This window comes from Hemicordylus capensis, chromosome 5 (assembly GCF_027244095.1).
Source record: "Hemicordylus capensis ecotype Gifberg chromosome 5, rHemCap1.1.pri, whole genome shotgun sequence".
NCBI lineage: Eukaryota > Metazoa > Chordata > Lepidosauria > Squamata > Cordylidae > Hemicordylus > Hemicordylus capensis.
In genome coordinates this window covers 247,018,921-247,038,278 of record NC_069661.1, presented here as the reverse complement: position 1 = coordinate 247,038,278, position 19,358 = coordinate 247,018,921, and the positions used below count along the sequence as shown (strand labels likewise).

The 19,358-nt window shown below is 45.2% G+C and overlaps 1 protein-coding gene across 8 annotated transcripts in view; it reads right to left on the bottom strand.

The window, feature by feature from the left end:
- Nucleotides 1-19,358, bottom strand: part of ABCC9 (ATP binding cassette subfamily C member 9) — a 108,762-nt gene that overhangs the window by 66,849 nt on the left and 22,555 nt on the right. For all 8 annotated transcript variants that reach the window (XM_053257771.1, XM_053257778.1, XM_053257770.1 and 5 more), the window contains 4 exons: nucleotides 9,981-10,184; nucleotides 7,799-7,957; nucleotides 6,324-6,479; nucleotides 1,492-1,626 (listed from right to left, as the gene is read on the bottom strand). In XM_053257771.1, coding sequence (XP_053113746.1) covers nucleotides 1,492-1,626; nucleotides 6,324-6,479; nucleotides 7,799-7,957; nucleotides 9,981-10,184 — 654 coding nt within the window. The remainder of the gene's footprint in view (nucleotides 1-1,491; nucleotides 1,627-6,323; nucleotides 6,480-7,798; nucleotides 7,958-9,980; nucleotides 10,185-19,358) is intronic.

Sequence of the window (19,358 nt, the reverse complement as noted above, 5' to 3'; positions counted from 1 at the left end):
GGCAAAAGCAACACAGTTCTCTAGGCTGAGTCCTGAATCAGAGATACATTTTTCAATGGCTGCTGCAATATTTCCAGCATCTGCATGGTTTACTGTGGGCATATCCAGAAAGTGAGTCCTAACTAATCCTTCTGAATCCTCAAAGGTGATAAGTATTGGAAAGAACTTGTTGTCCTTGTCAGAACTGCCATCTGTACTCAGGGAAAAGTATGTCTTTAACTAGTATGTGTAAGCCCGTTGTAATAACGGGCTCTAGTGGGGGGGCGGTTCCCGCTGCCGCCTCGGGCGCACTCCTTGGGCCGACACCTCCGCCGCCGCCTCGGGCGCCCTCTCCGCCCGCCGTTTCTTGTGGCGGCGGCCGCCGCCATCGGAGCCAGTCGCCCCGCCACGGCCACCGCCTCCTTGGCCCGCACTCCTTTGGCCGAGGCCGCGGCTCCGCCGCCGCCTCGGCCGCACTCTCCGCCCGCCGCTTCTGCTCCTTCTGGTCTCCCGTGGCGGCGGCCACCGCCATCGGGGCCAGTCGCCCACCGGCGGCCGGGTCCAACATGGCCGCCCATCTCCGCGCATGCCCAGAACGGGCGAAAAAGACACGGGCGGCACAGACGCACGCCCAAGGCTTTTATGGGTAAGGATTCACCTGAAGGTAATAATTGCTTTTGGATGGCACCTATGCTCTCTTTTCCAATACAGTGGATAAGCGGACTGGATTTTGTGCATCCACATGCATAGTTCTTAGCTATTTCATGGACTGGAAACATTCTGCCTACCAGTTTACTGAAAGTGTCATTCACAGCAAATGGCAAATTATGTTGCAGTAGAAACCCCTGGAAAAGTAGTTTTGCCTTCACTGTCTTGTCTTTCACTGGGTTGTGTAGATTGGACCGAGTGCTCATTAGTGCTTGGGAGGACTTTAAGCTCTTTTGACTTTCTCATTTGTCCTGTGCTTCACAGTTGCTATATGCAGTTTTACATCATGAATCACACCATGGGATACTGAGAAGTCACAGGCACAAAAAGCATAAGTGCTCCCTTTCCTAGGATGGCTTTATGAATCCCCTGCCATCTGAAGAATATGACAAACTGAATGTGGTTTCATGGTGGTTTTGCTTTGAATTCTCTGTAGGCATTCTGGTGTTTGGAGGGTCTTCAAAATAAACTGGAAGAGTATTTTTCCAATCAATGTGGATAAAGATTGGAAGATTGTCTGAATGTCAACATTTGGGTTTGTCAGCAATGCAAATGCCAGTGAAGCAGCCAATGTCAGCAGTAAGGTTTTTCTAATGTCATTGCCAATGTTTTTAATAAATGAAATTATTTAAATGCAAAATAATTGTATTTAAATTACTCTGGTTGATACCAATGACCATTGAATGAGCCTAAACAGGGAGGTAAGCAACACATGCAATAACAGACAACAGCTGGGAACAGAACTCCAGATTCCATTCCAGTTGTCTGCTCTAACTACAGGCGACATGTATGGGAACAACTTACAAGCGTGCTCTTCTGAGCTTCTGCCAACTTTGTTGCTATGAAATACTGTATTGGAGCCAGCAGGACAATAACAGCAGCTCCAACCAGGGCACTTCGGTCAAGTAAATAGTAGAGCAGGATCACTCCCATGATGATCTGCAAAAAGAGGGGAGGAATTCAGAAACTTAGGAGTGTTTGGTTCCATATTTCAGTGCATAAATCTGTATAGAAAGTGGTGATCAAAGGAGTAGGTTCATATTTTAGGGTTTGTACCCCAATGGAGATGCTAATTCAAAATATGCATGCAGTCCATTTAACTGCGAAGGGTATCACGTATTTTAAACAACAACAACAATAAATAAATCCCCTTATGTGCAACCATCGATGATGAAAATTATGATGATGATCATGATCATTATATTAGGGACACAATTTAGTCAAAGTTGTCTTTAAATCACCTTAATCACAAAGTTGTTTTAAAATCACATTAACCTCACAGAGTAGGACGCTGTGTGTTTTCAGAGAGAGAAATAAAGGTTGTTAAAGCTGAGGAATCCTCTATGGTGACGCCCTATGGAACTCATTACAGTATTGTTTTAATGTATTATATTGGTTCAACTTTGTGAAGGGAAGGGAAGGGAAGGGAAGCATTTGCTTAAATGTATCTGATTGGAATCAGTTGTTGACATAAGGAAGGAAATTACAGGTGGACCCCATTATCCATGGGGGTTCTGTTCCTGCAGATTTCCATGTGTAATCAAACTGTAGATAACGGAGCATTAAGACAATGTGAATGGGGGAGTTAGGTTTCCATAAAAATAAAAAAAGTACCCTACCACTCTCCCCAGGTCTCCAGCTCTACCCCCACCAAAGTCCCCAATCCCCCATTTTCCTGTGAAAAATCATGGCAATTTTTTTTTAAGTGCCACAAAATGGCTCCCTTTCCCAAAATTGTGGCTGGAAATTACCTCAGAGGTCACTGTCATCCAGTGAAACTCAGTTTCGTGTCATCCAGTAAAATCCAACAGCACTTAAGTTTGGTTGGATGGTATCCTAGATCTTTATGCTGGCCCAAATAAAAAGTTCAGCAGATATGTGGAACTTGACCCTTTCCCAAATATGCCGTGATTGGGTGTCAATTACCCGGCCATGAATACTTGGAACTGCAGATGTCAGATGTTCACAAATGGAGAGGTTCACTTGTGCTCAAAGTAGTGCCATTGAAATTAATGGCAATGCCTACTTGTCCTTTTAATTTCAGTGGAACTACTTTCTTCCTCATGTCATCCAGTGAAACTCAACAGTGCTTAACTTTGGCAGGATGGTGTCCTAGATCTTTATCTTGGACAAAATCAAAAGTTCAGTAACCAATGTAAAAACCAGTGCTAATAAATATTCACGAATACCCCTAACTACAAGGTCTTAAACATTTGAGGAGTTATGTCGCAAACATAAAACAGCCCTCTACTCCTGTCCTTTTGGAACAACAAAGAGAAAGAGGGATTAAATACAGACACCCATCTCCTGACTATACCAATCAATCCTACTGCTCCATGGCCTAGTTTTCTGTGCAGATATACCTTGTGGGCTATACTACTTCGTATTGCTGGTGGAGTCCCAAATGATTCATAACAACAACAACAAAATCCCTACTTTTAGAAATCTGCATATCAAGGAGAAGTCAGGTCTAAAACTGTTCTCCCAGACATTTAGATTTCTATACAAAAGTTTTTTTAAAAAGCACGAAGCAGCCTACAAACTGAAATGGTACAGCCCAGACACACATTTATCTCCCCAGTGAGAAATATATCTCCTTTTAACTGGGCAAAGGGGCACCTTTTGAAATGGTGGTTCTCTTGTATTTAGAAGGAGGAGAATAACTGGCCCTATCCAACCCCACATCTTTCCCAATGGCTGTTACTGGTGTCTACCTTGTGTTTATTTTTAGATTGTAAACCCTTTGGGGACAGGGAACCATCTTATTCTTTTTTTTTTTTTTAAGGATGTGCATGAAGTGTTTTGGTGGGGTGGGGAGCGGGACATTTAAGGACGAGTAAAGCAGGTCCTTACCAGCTCCTCTGCTGCCTCGCCACTTTTCCTGCTGCAGCAGCCTGCACGTAGCACCAGGACACATCATCATGACCACACACATGGCTGCTGCACATGTATGGTGGGCATGTGCACCCCGGTGCCATGTGCAGGCTACTGCATCAGCACAGCAGCCATGCGTGGACTTCTGAACGGTACAGCGCCACAGCAGGAAAAGCGGTGGAGCAGTGGAGGAGCAGGTAAGGACCTGCTCAGCATGGTGTAGTGGTTAGAGTGCTGGACTAGGACCGGGTAGACCCGGGTTCAAATCCCCTTTCAGCCATGATACTTGCTGGGTGACTCTGGGCCAGTCGCTTCTCTTACCCGCTCTTGGAGCAGCACCCCACACACACAACGAACCGACGGAACCAGCCGCCTTTTGAATTGTTTCAGACGGAGGCCCATAAAGGGCCTCTGAACTGGTTCCATGCACATCCCTAATCTAAAATGGCAGAGGGAGCATGATTTAACACATTAAAAAGTGGCAGGGCCTGCTCTGACCAGTATAACCCACCCTCCAAAGTCCTTCTCCCATCCCCAAGCTGAAAAAAAGCACCTGAGAAAGAGGCTAAAGAAAGAAAGACCAGTGATGGGGAGGGTTCAGCACCTCACCTCCAACCTTAAATCCCACCCAGTCTGCTATTCATCTGATTGGTGCAGAACTCTGAAGGCAGATTAGGCCAAAGGCTATGTCCTGTTAGGTAATGTTAGAATGCCCATCATCTCTATACCAGTGTACATTGTGACCCTTTTAAGTATGTCTTCTGGGTTGTAAACTGCCCAGAGACGTAGGTTTTGGGCGGTATAAACATATGTAAAATAAAATAAAATAAAAATAAAATAAAATAAAATAAAAATCTACTTCACAGGGTTGTTGTGAGGAGAAACTTAACTATGTACACCACTCTGGGCTCCTTGGAGGAAGAGTAGGATATAAATGTAAAATAAAAATAAATACATAAATAATAAAATTGAAGGTCCTATTCCTCTCCCCACCAAAATGATTCGGTGGGCTATGACAAAGCAATTTGGTGTGTCCCTACTGAACATGCTGAATTGTTTCATGCACATCCCTATTCCCCACCCTCATTTAAACTAATTGAGAACCTTTTTAAAAAAGCGGTATATAAATAACAACAACAACAGCTGACTTCCTAGGGAAGCATCCACACACTAGGAAGACTACCCAGTGCTATGGAGCACTTTCTTAGCTGTGCAGCATTGGTGGGGTGTGATTGCGTGGATCTTCTCTGCTCTCTCTGGAACTGCCCTGTGCCACGCCACATATCTCCCTGAGGGCCACACAGCCCTCAGGGAATATTTTTAGGTGGTGCAGGGTTATTTCCAAAGGAAGCAGAGATTTGAGGGGGGGGGGAACTCTCATCCTCTGCGCTCTGTGCTGCGGTACTTTGGAAACTCTCTGCTATGTGGGTGCATCTTCCTGGCACATAGACGTGTTCTCAGTCAGAAGGATGTCAGATGATGATGATGATGATAGTGGCTGACATCCTGAGTCAGGATTCCTGACAAAATTACTCAACACGTCCCACCGTGGGACCCCCGTTGAGTAATTTCATCAGGATGTTAGCCAGTAATAATAACTAGGCCTGCTGCTCATTCACAGGACATAAGAACATAAGAACAGCCCTGCTGGATCAGGCCCAAGGCCCATCTAGTCCAGCATCCTGTTTCGCACAGTGGCACACCAGATGCCGCTGGAAGCCACAGGCAGGAGTTGTGGGCATGCCCTCCCTCCTGCTGTTACTCCCCTGCAACTGGTACTCAGAGGCATCCTGCCTTTGAGGCTGGAGGTGGCCCACAGCCCTCCAACTAGTAGCCATTGATAGACCTCTCCTCCTACAGGACAGCCTTCCTATGTCCTGTAAGCCATATCCTCTTTCTCACCATGCCCAGGCCTGGCAAAGTGAGGAAGGATTGTGCTAGGCAAAGATGAAGATGAGTCACGGGGACCTGAAGCCCAAGCCAAGGCTGGAAGGCCAAGCAGGAGAGGCAGGCAGAATCAGGAACAGGGAACAAGGTGAATCAGGAGCAAAGCCTGGACCAACGGCCAAAGTGAAGGCTGGAGCAGGAACTTAGGAGCCGGCCTACAGAGGAACACCCAAAGCAGAACTGTTGACAGGGTGAAGAACAGGCTGCAGATTCTGAGTTTATACAGGGAACTGGAGCTCCACTTCTCCCTGAAGCTGAGATGAATACACAGCTGTGACAAACACCTGAGCTGGTCTTCCTCCCTTCTGAGTAGGCCCATTGGGAGAGAAGTCCCCTCCTAGGCTGTTAGATGGACATTTTGCCTCTAATGGTGGACCTCCGCCCTGGCTTGATATCACCTCTGCATCTGAGGTCACGCGGGCAATGGTGGGGGTTCTGAGGGTAGATCAGGGAGCCACCTGGGGGCACAGGGTCACCCATGTTCCCAGATTTTTTCAAAAGGGCTTTAGTGGCCAAGGTGAGCTCCAGCAGGGACTATGGTTCCTGGGGCCTCCTCTCAGTGTCAGGGCCTAGCTGGGGTTTCCTAAGTCAATCCATCCAGCCTACTTTTGTCTATCCTGACAAGCGGTTCTTCATGTCAAATTGTAGAATGGTGCCAGGGACTGAGCTTGTGAAGCAGGTGCTCTACCATGAACTAGTGGTTTTCCTTACAGGCCCATGGTGCTTTAGATTCAGTAATGTATGCTTTGTAACCCCCCCCCCGCCCCCAATCTATTTTGTCTTCCAAGAATTCGGCCCTTACTTCGATGCTCTACCTGAACGGGCATAGCCCATAGGTTGGGGCACAGGAACAAGAACCACATGAGTTGATTTGTTTCTATGGCAACCAGGTTATTGATCTGTCCCAAGGTCATTTCTCCCATGGATAAGTTGGAGGTGGAGAGCCTCAGCATTTTATTGTAGATCATTGCCTGGGAAAACACACAAAATGTCATGGAACAAAATATATTTCAGAGATATCTGGCATAGCAAAAGCCTAGTCCAACACAACAGAGCCTTTCTTTCTTTCTTTCTTTCTTTCTTTCTTTCTTTCTTTCTTTCTTTCTTTCTTTCTTTCACATATTTATACCCTGCACCTCCAGTACACTACTGCTCGGGTGCAGGGGAGGGGGGGGCTCACAACACTAATAAAATAGATACAATGTAAAATAAAAGATTAATAAAGTTAAACAAGCTAAAAGACCAGGTTAAAACCACATTTAAAACTACATTTTTTAAAGAAAAGTTTAAATGATTAATAAAAAGCTAAAAACTGAGGACTATAAAAACTAAATAACCTACCAGATAGCAGCAGCAGATAAATCATTAAAAAGCCTCTTTAAAAAGATGTGTTTCAATTGTATTTTAAAAACACTGAAGGAGGAATCATCTTGCTAACTACCATGGTACACTAACTCAAAGAATATATACACAAACACCAGCTAGCTACAATTTAGCAATCACTAGGAATACAAAACACAGACATCATTTGCTATGTGAAAGAACTTAATTCCATAACTCTATAGGGTCACTCTTTTCTGCAGCCCTGTAGAATCAACACAATTTCCAGTCATTCCAATTACCAGTAGGAAATTTGTCCCATGTCACTGTGGTCATTTTAAAGCTTGTTCTTTAGGGCTTATGGTTGTTGCTGAGTTCTGAAAGTGTTCTGGATTCGGTCTGCACAGTCTATTTGTGCCTGCAAAATGAAACTTAACACAAGGGTGGCTCCAGGGGTAGAGATGGCCAAACACACTCTCAGACAAATAGTTTGCCCCCCACCTGCCCACCATTTCTGTTTCAGAACTCTAATGTGTGGGACACAGGTTGCCCACCCATAAATGCACTTTGCTCCTTCTGTGCCCCCACTGACTGGTCATATGACAATGTCACTGCAGTTGTTTTCTGACCAGCTTAGTAGAGTTTGAGGCTCTTCACACAATCAGTGTGAAGAGCCGTAAGGGGGGTTGTGGGGAGAGCGAGCTTAGCCCGCTTTCCCCACAGATGATCCCCTGAGGGGAATATCTTATAGTGCTCACACACGTAGTCTCCCATTCAAACGCAAGCCAGAGTGGACCTTGCTTAGCAAAGGAGACAATCCATGCTTGCTACCACAAGACCGTCTCTCCTTCCATAAGTTACTCCTGTCATTTCTTTAAAGAAATAACTTAGCTGAAGTTTGAATGATATTAAGCCCTTATCAAGAGATTTCACACAGCATGTACGCCAATTAAGTAATTATTGTATTCACCAGTAAAGCTCCTCGTAGGTTGATGCCTGTTTCTATGGTAACATAATAGGAGGCCTGAAGAAATGTCCTCTGCAGGATGAGGGCCAAGAAGAGGAGAACTGCCAGGACGTAAGAAGTTTTGAGGAAGTCACTCGAGGTGAGGTATGGCTCTGTGGAATTCTTTTGAACAACAACAGCAAAATAATGTTAGGGAGCTTTTGTAGACAAAATGTGAATAAACCACTGCACCCTTTACTAAGAAAGCTGCACCCTTGTATGGTATAAATTTTATGTAAAATGTTAAAAAAATTAAATACTGTTAGAAAGGATACAAACATCATAGGAAGCTGTGTTGCTCCAACAGAAAAGAAATCCAAAAGCCACATCAGCCAGGGAACACTTTGATTAGGACTAGCTAAAATGTCACACAGGAGATTTTGAGCTCTTCAGAACTTGAAAATCTGCCTGCTATTTTGTGACATTTTAACTGGGTCCTAATAAGGGTATTTCCCTACTGTGGCTTTTGGATATATTTATTTAGGGTTAAAAATAAATAAATAGCCGAAGACGAATTGTGGACTCTCTGACCAATGTTTGACTTACTGTTTTTAAAATGAATATACCATTATCTGTTCGGACCATCAGAAGATCTTCACATCCTATACACAAGTATGCAATCAGCAAGAATCTACATTTTGAGCTCAGTAAGTACTTCAGTGTGAAGAGTTGTTTGTTCCAAGTCTCCTCAGTCTAATGGTCAGTCTTGAAGTAATCACAGCTGCTATGTTTGTTTAATTATGTGTCTGCTCAGTTTACATCTCAAGGAGGTAAAGGTATAATTTTAATAGCAGAAGGAACACAAAGACATTGCTCCAATTATGAGAAAAGGGTAGGGGGCCCTTAATGAAATCCATTCATTCCTGCCGCAAACTCCTTTCACTTTTTGCTAAACCACACTCTCTAGTTGCTTTCTAAAAACAATAGCTAAGTGGCCCAGTGCTAAAGGAGATTGAAAATCAGGCCATTTTATTTGCTCCAGTGGACTAAACTGAATGATGGAAAAATGTGTAGCTTGAAAACAAACACACATGGGGATGGACTCCCTGTAATTTGAGCCCTGCATATTGGTGAGGGGAGCTGAAACCTGTCCCTTCCTTGCTTTTCCCCTCAGTAGACCAGTTCCAACAACACTACTGTCCACTGACACCATTTAGAAAATGGAGCCAGCTGTTGGAGGATCTTGACAGCTGCTACACAAAATTTAGCAAGTACTGACTCCTGCAGTGCTGGGGGAACCTATTCTTGGGCTGGCAATTTCTCAAGAGTCCCCTTTGAGTCAGAGGATGAATGCAGGGCTCTGTTCTTGGGTCACAGTGGGGATCCTGGCTCTTGTTCTCCTGGTCTAGGGCATCCCAGCAGTGTGGGGTCATCTAGGGTCTGGGTCATAGAACTTTCCCATTCTATCTCATCCCCTGAGCTATCCACTTCATTTTTCAATGCGGGTGGGGGGCGGATCTAGGGTCATGACACTGCTCTATTCTCTTCAGGAAAGGACAGTGTTCTCATTGCAAAAAATGAGTGAGGCTTAGTTCACACACACCTTTACATGTTTCTTGGTGTCCTGAAAAGAATTTGATTTGTTCCCTCTGTTTATATTTTATGAACTCTAATACAGTTGATTACAGGCACAGTTTCAAACTACAGTAGTTTCTGTCTCCTATAAAGCTGGCAAAATCACAGAATACTCCCTCTCCCATAACACTAGAACCAGGGGTCATCCCATGAAATTGATTGCCGGGAAATCTAAGACCAACAAACGGAAGTACTTTTTCACACAACACATAATCCACTTGTGGAATTCTCTGCCACAAGACGTGGTGACAGCCAACAACCTGGATGGCTTTAAGAAGGGTTTGGATAACTTCATGGAGGAGAGGTCTATCAACGGCTACTAGTCAGAGGGCTGTGGGCCACCTCCAGCCCCAAAGGCAAGATGCCTCTGAGTACCAGTTGCAGGGGAGTAACAGCAGGAGAGAGGGGATACCCTGGAGTAGATGGGCCTTGGGCCTGATCCAGCAGACCTGTTCTTATGTTCTTATGTACTCCTAGATGCATCCACATAGAGAGAGAGACCAAGACAGAAAGAAATGCAAATACATCATCCATTGCCACCAAGTTAGAGCTGCTGTCATTGCTAACTTACCAGGTTATTGATGTTTGGGCTGTAGCCGGTATGGTTATCATTGGAGAAACTATGAACAATGCCAGAAATGCAGAGTGGTCCAGCAAACCCCAGAAGGTCGGCCAAGTAGCGGAAGGTGCTGCTGAGAAGGATAGGCCGCCCAAAAGCACTGTACATGGCTAGCCAAATGGAAGGGACACGATTTGGATGGTCAGCCACTTTTTTCTGGGGAAAGAAAGTAAAAAAGTAGTCATCGATATGGGTAAATGAGTTTTTAGTTTTTATAGTTCTCGGTTTTTAGCTTTTTATTAAGAACTTTTAATTTGAAACTTTTTTTAAAATGTAATTTTAAATGTGGTTTTAGCCTGGTCTTCAGAGGCGTATCTAGGGTAGGGCAGGCAGGGTACATGCCCCGGGCACCACTTGAAGGGGGCACCATTTTCTAAAATTAATTTTTTAAAAAAATTGCTGCTGAAAACAAAATGGCCACCACGGATGCTCACATGTTAGACAACAACTCCCATAATCCCTGGTTACTGGCCACTGTGAAGGGGATGATGGGATTTGTAGTTCAACAACAGCTGAAGGGCCGAAGTTGTGCAGCCCTGGCCTAATGTGTGAAGATTACGATAAATTTGAGAATCCTGCATAAGTGAAGCAGGGATGTGTGAATCGATTCGAATTCAAATGGATTCAGCTCAAATCTGGCCTACTTGAACTATTTAAATTTGAACTGAATCACCCCTAAAAAGTGCAATTTGATTCAAATTCAAATTGAATCAGCCAGATTTGAGTGTTAATCGGTTTGAATAATATTGATGACCATTTGGGGGCATTTTTGTCACTATATTTGGCCTAATGTGGAGCTGCACAACCTTGGCCCTCCTACACGTTAGACGCCAACTCCCATAATCCCTGGTTATTAGCCACTGTGAAGGCGACTTTTAAAAATCATTTGGCCTGGTTGGCCAAAAAGGTGCTAAAATAGGTTGAATCAATTCAAATTAGAATCAAATCGGCCTGTTTCAGGCCAATTCAAATTGAATCAGCCAGTTTCTATTTGAATTAGAATCGAATTGAAAATTCAATTCATGCACATCCCAAAAATGAAGTATGTAGGAATTTCAAAGGCGACAAAAATAATTTGTATGTAAGATGAGCAAAAAAAATAGATATGTGCATGCCTAACTGGGATTAAGACTAACACTGCAGTCAGGCGCTTAGCAAGGTTGAAGTAGGCCCTACTACTAAAAGTGAAGATGGTCCCCTGTCCCTTGCCTTTCAGAGAGGCATGAGGGGGAGAGCACCCAGCCAGTGAGTGCTCTCCCTCAAGGGCCCAGGGACATTTGTCCCCTCCTTGTTCAATTGTAGGTATGCCCCAGTGGCAATCTTAAACACACCTACAAAGGTGTAAACCCCTCTGAACACAGTGGGATTTACTGCTGTGTAAACATGTCCAGGATTGCAACATTAATTGATTAATGTACAGTTCATATCTATCCACTGGCCAAGAACTAATGTTATTTAGTGGTCTGGATGCTGGGTTTGGATGTGGGAAGTCAAGCTCAAATCTCCATTCAGGCTATCTTCTTGCAGGGTTACTGGGAGCATAAAATGAGAGAACTTCACATATGCAACCTTGAACTTTTTGGAGGGAGGATAGAATAATACATCTATCTAATAAGGAGGGATTATTCCACTGATCAAATTAGTTTTAACTGATGATCAATAAACTAATTAAATCTGCATAAATGTGAATGTAGCTGAAACAAGACCTTTGAAGGAACACTTCCTTTGGTTTTAGATGGTGCTGCTGATCTATGTTGCAGCAATGTAGAAGAGGCATGTACTCCAGGATGAGAATGAGGGGGAAATGTTTCTTTTTATATATACTTAAAAAGAGACATCCCCTCTCCGCTCATTCTCATCCTAGAGTACATGTATTGAAAGCTAGTTTTTATAAGTATTTATATTAAAAATAGTGGCTGACATCCTGACTAAATTTACACATTTACACTTAAATTTAGATAAAATCCTGTTGAAATTTAGTAGTTGTTTAGAGTAACCCGAGTAATACTTTTGAGAAAATTAGTTTGAATGCCAGCCAATTAACCTTTTTTAATGTAATGCCTGATTAATTGGAAATACACTTTAGTTAGCTATTAAAAGCTTTAAATGCATCTAACCAAATAATTGATTACAGGTAGCAATCCTACTAATAAATATCAATCAACAGCTACATATTCAAAAGGAAATCTGCACAAGCTGTTGGTGACTGTATTTTGTCTGAGAATAGTCTTAATTCAAATTTTGTCTCCTTTACGCATTCATTTAATAGTCATTTTATTAACTTCACAAAAATAAATGTATACCATTTATGTATTCAAGATTTCTCAGTTGAATATGTCTGTTTCTGTGCTTATTTATTTGTTTGTTTGCTTGTTGTCCAAGTATTTATTTGTTTATTTAAAATATACCTTGCCCCTCAAGTCCACTACTGTTCGGGCCGGCTCACAACATTAATACAATAGATACAGTGTAAAATTAAATACTAATACAATTAAACAAGTTAAAAGACCAGCAGAGGCGTATCTAGGGAAAATAGCGCCTAGGGCAAGCACTGAAATTGCACCCCCTGTCCAAACATCTGACACCCATCTTTCAAATAACTTTACCATAATAACAGCTCAAAAATACAAGTCAAGCTAGTTAATCTTTTAATATTTCAAAAACTATTTAGCAGTGGACGTAGCCAGACCAAAAAAATGCTGGAAAACTACAAATTTCAGGATGCTGGGGCTCATGAAATACCCCAAAACTATGTGGAGGTATACTTGCAAAACTAAACAGAAGTGTCTGTCTAATTCTCTACTATGCATCGTTGCATCACTATTACATAAATTTTAAAAATAAATGGAGAATTTGACTTTTCCTAGATACTCTGAAAATAATTAAAGGATATGCAGAGTAAACTGTGTCACTGCTTGGAATATATTCTAGTATTTCAGAAAGACAGTTAAAATGAGAGAAAGAGAGCAAGAAACTCCCAGTGGGCCTTAATACTAAGGATTTCACACTGATTCAAAGACAAACTCACCATTAATAGCCATATTATTAAGACATCACATTTAACTCACTTATCACAAGAAGCAAAGTAAGAGCAAATCCTAGCTCCTAGATACAATCCTAGCTCATATGTTTCAGCTCAGTATTCACAAGCCCTGATTCTCTATACATAGTGCCAAACTAAATATGTGTATACAGTGATATATTATATTAAATTAATTATTTTTAACCTGTAGCCCCTTTGAGGGGCTTCCTAAAGGCCGTGGGGGGTATGCAAAGGTTTCCCCTCCCCCTGCTGGCCTCTAGGGCCTCACAGGGACCATTTGAGCACGTGCAGTGGCCATTTTTTTTAAAAAAGTTTTTTTTAATGGCCACTGAAAACAAAATGGCCACTGTGCATGCTCAAATGGCCTCTGCATGTACTGGCATGGCCTAGGGCCTCACAGAGGCCATTTGAAGGGTGATTAATCACCTGGTGTTCCAGTCTGCCATGCTTTGTGTAATAGTTAACAAAGTTGTGGCCCTTTTCTTCCATACTAAGTCTATGTGTTTTCTTGAGCTGGGGTCTGGGGACAATGTTTAATTTTTGTTTTAAAATGTTTTTAAATTGTTAGTTGTTGTTTTATTGTTTTTAATTTGTTTGAGCTTTTTATTGTTTTATAAGTTGTTTTAATTGTAAACCGCCCTGAGCCATTTTGGAAGGGCGGTATATAAATCAAATAAATAAATAAATAAATAAATAAATAAATAAAGTGCAGGGGTTATGGGAGTTGCTGTTTAACATGTGCAGCCCTGCATTAGGCCAAATATAGTGACAATTTAGAAAAATGTACACCACTAATGACATACACACATTGGCTAACACCATAACAAAGCACACCTAAGTAAGCAGCAACTATGGGGACACAACAGGACCTCCCCCTCCCCCAGCCTTCCACATTCCTCCACAATGGAGCAAGTGGACACTTCTTTCAGAGGGTTCTCCTGAGTACCTAAAGCGCTCTTTCACCATGGAAACATGTCACTGATGCTTCTGTGAGAGAGGGCTTCAGGCCAGACCATTGGTCCATGTAGCTCAGTACTGCCCACACTGACTGGCAGCAGTTCTCCAGGGTTTCAGGCAGGAGTGGTTTCTAGCCCCACCCGTAGATGGCTGGGATTGAATCTGAGACCTCCTATTAAACTCAACCCCTCCTGCTGTACAGATGACTGTAAATCATCGAAACACAACAGGTTATTGTAACCTTTAAAATGATGCAAGATAATTAAAAAACACAAGAGAGGGAGTCAAGGCTTTGACAATATTCATCTTGATTTTTGAATAATAACCACCTCACTTCTCAAATATCTACAAAGTGGAGAGAAAGTCTATTTTTGGTCTCCCTTCTCTTCCCGATTTGCAAATGTTTGACTTGGCCATTATTGCTGTTTTCCATCATTTTTGTATTCATTTGTTTTTACTGGGAGTTAAAAGGGATTTTCAATATCTCCTCTAAACAACTTTGACAGTTATTTTAGGACCATTGCCATATAATGGTTTCCAAAGATACCTTTCATCACAAATACTATGCATTGAAATATTACAGACCTTTGCAATAGCAATAGCACTTACATTTATATACCGCTCTATAGCTGGAAGCTCTCTAAGTGGTTTACAATGATTTAGCATATTGCCCCCCAACATTCTGGGTACTCATTTTACCGACCTCAGAAGGATGGAAGGTTGAGTCAACCTTGAGCCCCTGGTCAGGATCGAACTTGTAACCACCTGGTTACAGGGCGGCAGTTTTACCACTGCACCACCAGTGGTAAACTTTTTCACCTCTGAGTCTTCACACACACCCCTTAAGAAACTATCTCCATTATTACACTATCTCCATTTTCTTTCTTTCTTTCTTTCTCTTTCTTTCTTTCTTTCTTGATGAGATCACCTGGCTGTGTGTGTCCATCCCTATCAACTTCACAATTCCTAAACCAATATGAACTGAATTGGGTACAGCTGTAGGAACACATAGGGACACCTCAACGGTGTAGTTTGTGATGATGTCATCCACCCTGATTCAAGAGGGCAGAAGTGTGAACGTCTGAGGCACAAGTGGGCTAACTTATGAACCACCTAACCTATTTGAACCAAATTTGCTACAGCTGTAGGGATAGTGAATGGAAAGTAGGAAGATTACTTCTTACCAGAACCTCTTGTTCATTTATAACCGAACAAAATCATAGTATCAGCAATTCAATACTATACAACAGTAAAAATAATTTCCTAACACCTGCCCCCCCCCCAAAAATCTCTAAAACAAAAGCCGAACAAAAGAACACCAAAAATCTTTAGTGAAATTAATATCAGACTGGACCTACAAAACATCGTCAGCATTCTAAACACAGGGCTTTCATAATAAATATCACTAAAAGGATTAACAACAGAAGCTGCCAGGGATTCCAAACTTTTTCTCCCCAGATGTCATTTTACTAGAACCCGCATCATTCCATTCAACAGAAACACTGTGGCTGAGGATGATGGGAGTTGTAGTCCAACAGCATCTGCCCACGTAGCCCAGTGCTGTCTAGTTTGACAGGTTTTCCAGGGTCCCAGACAGAAATCCATTTCCCAGCACCAAAGAAGAAGCCAAAGATCGAACCTGGGACTTTGAGCATGCAAAGCCTGTCCTCTGCCAGTGAGCTTATGACTCCTTCCCAGAACAGCCATGGGGAAATTATCTCAAGACATTGTGCACTGACAAATACTATCAGCTTCTGTCAGTGTATTTCACTAAAGTGTGATAAAAAGCTTTGGGAAAGAACAAAATCCTATAGTCTGCATTGGGACAGGAAGCACTCAAGGCCGCAGGAACAGTTCGGCTTCATCCTGCTCCTCTCAGGAACCTTACACATAATTCCTACAAATAGGTCTACAGTACCACCAGCATAAACAATGACATAAGCAGCAAGTCCTTCATGATACTCTTGATACTGGGTATCCTCATGATACCCAGAGGTGGAGTATCATGAGCTGCATTTTCTAAAATCAGCTGATGGTTCCTTTTTTGAGCTGGAAATGGCAGAGATTACATAAGAATATAGGAAGCTGCCATATATTGAGTCAGACCATTGGTCTATCTAGCTCAGTTTTGTCTTCACAGACTGGCAGCAGCTTCTCCAGGGTTGCAGGCAGGAATCCCTCTCAGCTCTATCTTGGAGAAGCCAGGGAGGGAACTTGGAACCTTCTGCTCTTCCCAGAGCGTCTTCATCCCCTAAGGGAATCTCTTCCAGTGCTCACATATCAAGTCTCCCATTCAAATGCAACCAGGTCAGTCCCTGCTTAGCTAAGGGGACAAGTCATGCTTGCAACAACAAGACCAGCTCTCCTCTTGTGTTTGGGACTTTCCCCACCCAGGGTGTGTGTTCTGCCTCTGAGTGTGTTCTGCCTCCTCCTCTGAAGTGAAGTTGGAAGCAGCCATGTTCTCTCCCCACAGTCACTTCATAACATATATTTTGTCATTACTTTAGACAAGGGTGTCAGATATAATGCTCTTTCAATATAACACCCTTTACAGGTCCTTGATGCTGTCCATGGCAACCCTACCACACTTCACATGAATGACGGAATAAGCTTCATGGCTTGGAAGCAGCTGCCCTTACAAATGGAAAGTGACCCACTCACAAATGGGCGGAAATGCAAATGACTGGGAGGTGCTAGCAAGAGATGTTTGGGCAGCTAGGAGGATTTTGCAAAGCAAACAGTGGCCCAGAAGCAGGAGACGTGGGCCTAATTCTCACAGAGGTAGTAAACCTTTGCCTGGGCTGTACCTCTTCAGCCTTCCTCAGTGGGGGGAATCTCAAGATGGAATGCTCCTCCATCTGTTTGTGAAGACAGCATCCATCTGTATATTTAATTCTCTTAGCTGGCATGCGTGTCCTGGATTTGGCAGCGGAATTCTAGCAACACGTTGTGAGAGTTCTGCCGCTGAAGGGTGAGAGCAGGGGCGTAACTAAGGTAGGGCAGGTAGGGCACGTGCCCTGGGCGCCACTTGGTGGAGGGCACCAAAAAGTGCTGTCACCAAAATCTATTTTTAGCAATAGCTATGATAGGCAGGCCGCTGCAGCACTAGCAGCAGCAGCCGTGACCGCACGGCGCCAGCGGCGCCTCTCTCCCCCAGCGGCGAGTGCCAGCCTGGGCGCCGCCGCCTGCATAGAGACCTGCTCGGACAAAAATTTAATTGTTCTGTTTGGAGTGGCGCGGCGCTCCTCCCCCAGCGTGGGCTCCAGCGGCACCCTCACTGCTTGCCACGGACCTCCTTGTGGCACTCCTCCCCAGTCCCCAACCACCTCCACTCGCGCATGCACGAGTTTACCTCCTGCTCTCGTCGCCTCTCGCACACACATGCATTTATGAGGCGGCGGCGAGAGCGAGAGCATCTTGCTGCTTGGCTGCTGGGGCTCCCGCAGACTTCAGGGCCCAAGAGAACCAGAAACCAGAGAGACTGAGTCTGAGAGACATCATCAGGAAGGACCACTTCAATAAAGTGTGCAACGGAGGACAACAAGGTGTGTGTGTGTGGTTTTTTGTTTTAAATTATTATAATAATTTTAAATTTTCATTTAACTGAACTGGCTGGGTGGGTGGTGGTGCAGCCGGGGAGTGGGGGGCGGGCGGCAGCAGCGGGTGGCCACGGCAGCAGCGGCACGTGGCCCACGATGCTGGGCAGGTTGTTGGGCCGGGCCGGCTGCGGCAGCTCAATCCACGCCATCGTGCTGGCTGCGGGTCCAGGACTGGAGGCAGAGAGCCCTCCCCCCTCTGGCTGCCCTTTCCCTGGGTGTGTGGCACCGCCGCAGGTGCCGCACGCTCAAGCTTGCCGCCGCTACCTGGCCAGCCCAGCGGCCCGCCACCAGACGGAGTCGTGTCTGGCTGCTGCTGGTGGGAGCGACCACCAAGGTCGCACGCGCAGTTAATAGATTGAACTGTGCAGGTGTGCCTCGCAGTTGGGAAGCGACGCCGGGCCGGACGGCAGGCTTCGGCGTCGCTCTGTTCTCGGCCATTCCGCCGCCACAGCTGCCGCGGTCGGCGGCTAAACGGGGGGCTAAAGTTGGGGGCTAAAGGCCTCGGCGTCGCTCTGACTGTTCTCGGCCATTCCGCCGCCGCCACTGCCGTGGTCCAGTGGGCGGCTAAACGGGGGGCTAAAGTTGTGTCCAGTGTGAGTCTGCATAACTGGGATCCTCCTGTCCTTGATTGCAACTTGCAGAGTCTGAATAGGTTAAAGGCAACAACCACCCCACATGCTTTTTAGCATTTCTTTGCTGGGGGGGCGGAGGGCGTAATTTCAGTGCTTGCCCTGGGTGCCGTTTTCCCTAGTTACGCCTCTGGGTGAGAGTTGCGGCCTTGCAGGCAAGAAAAAATGACAGCGTGCGGTATCGGTGGCGGGCTGCAAAACAGCCTGAGGAGGTGGGCTCGGCTGGCCGCTGGGAGGCGGCGGGATGGCCTGGCCAAGTCAGGCCATCCTGGGAAAGGACAAGCCGGCGGCACAGCCTGGCCTGGCTGCCGGGAGTGGGAGCGGGAGGCGGCGGCGGCAGGAAGGCCGGAGAAGGTGCTGGCGAGAGGGGTGAGTGGGAAACAGGTGACAGCATGAAGCCTTGGGCTTCCGTTGGAGGCCGGGGTGGAAGGGAAATGGGCGGTTGGACTTTGCTGCCCAGGAGGAGGTTCCCTGTTTGCCACCCACTGAGGTAGATGCACAGTGTGGTGGGGGGGGAGGAGAGGAACAGAAGGGGAGGGAGGACAAGAGAAAGGGGAGCAGGAGGGAGGGGGCATGGGGAGGGAGGACAAGAGAGTGTGGGGCGGGAGGGGGGCAAGAGGGAGGGAGAGAGGGGCAGGAGGGAGGGGGAGAAAGGTAGGAGGGGGCAGGGGCAAGAGAGAGGGGAGCGGGAGGGAGGGGCAGGGGGAGGGACAACAAGAGAGTGTGGGGCAGGAGGGGGAGGGAGGCAAGAGAGAGTGGAGGGGAGGGAGGGCAAGAAAGTTTGGGGCAAGAGGGAGGGGGAGGAGGGAGGGCAAGAGAGTGTGGAGCAGAGAGAGTGAGGCAGAAGGGAGGGGAAGGGAGGGCAAGAGAGAGTGGGGCAGGAGGGAACAGCCGTCCCCCAAAAGCGCACAGATGTTCTGTGCGGGTAGGCTAGTATAAAGTTAAATCAACATCTTTCATGTCTATAGGTTTCAAACTTTCTGCCTTCAGGGAACAATTTCCACATCGACCTACTTCCACATCTACCAACTCACTACTGAGCATTGCAGGGGATTCTGGGGCATATTCTAAGCAACTATTCAGTTCATTCCCTGAAGCCTCT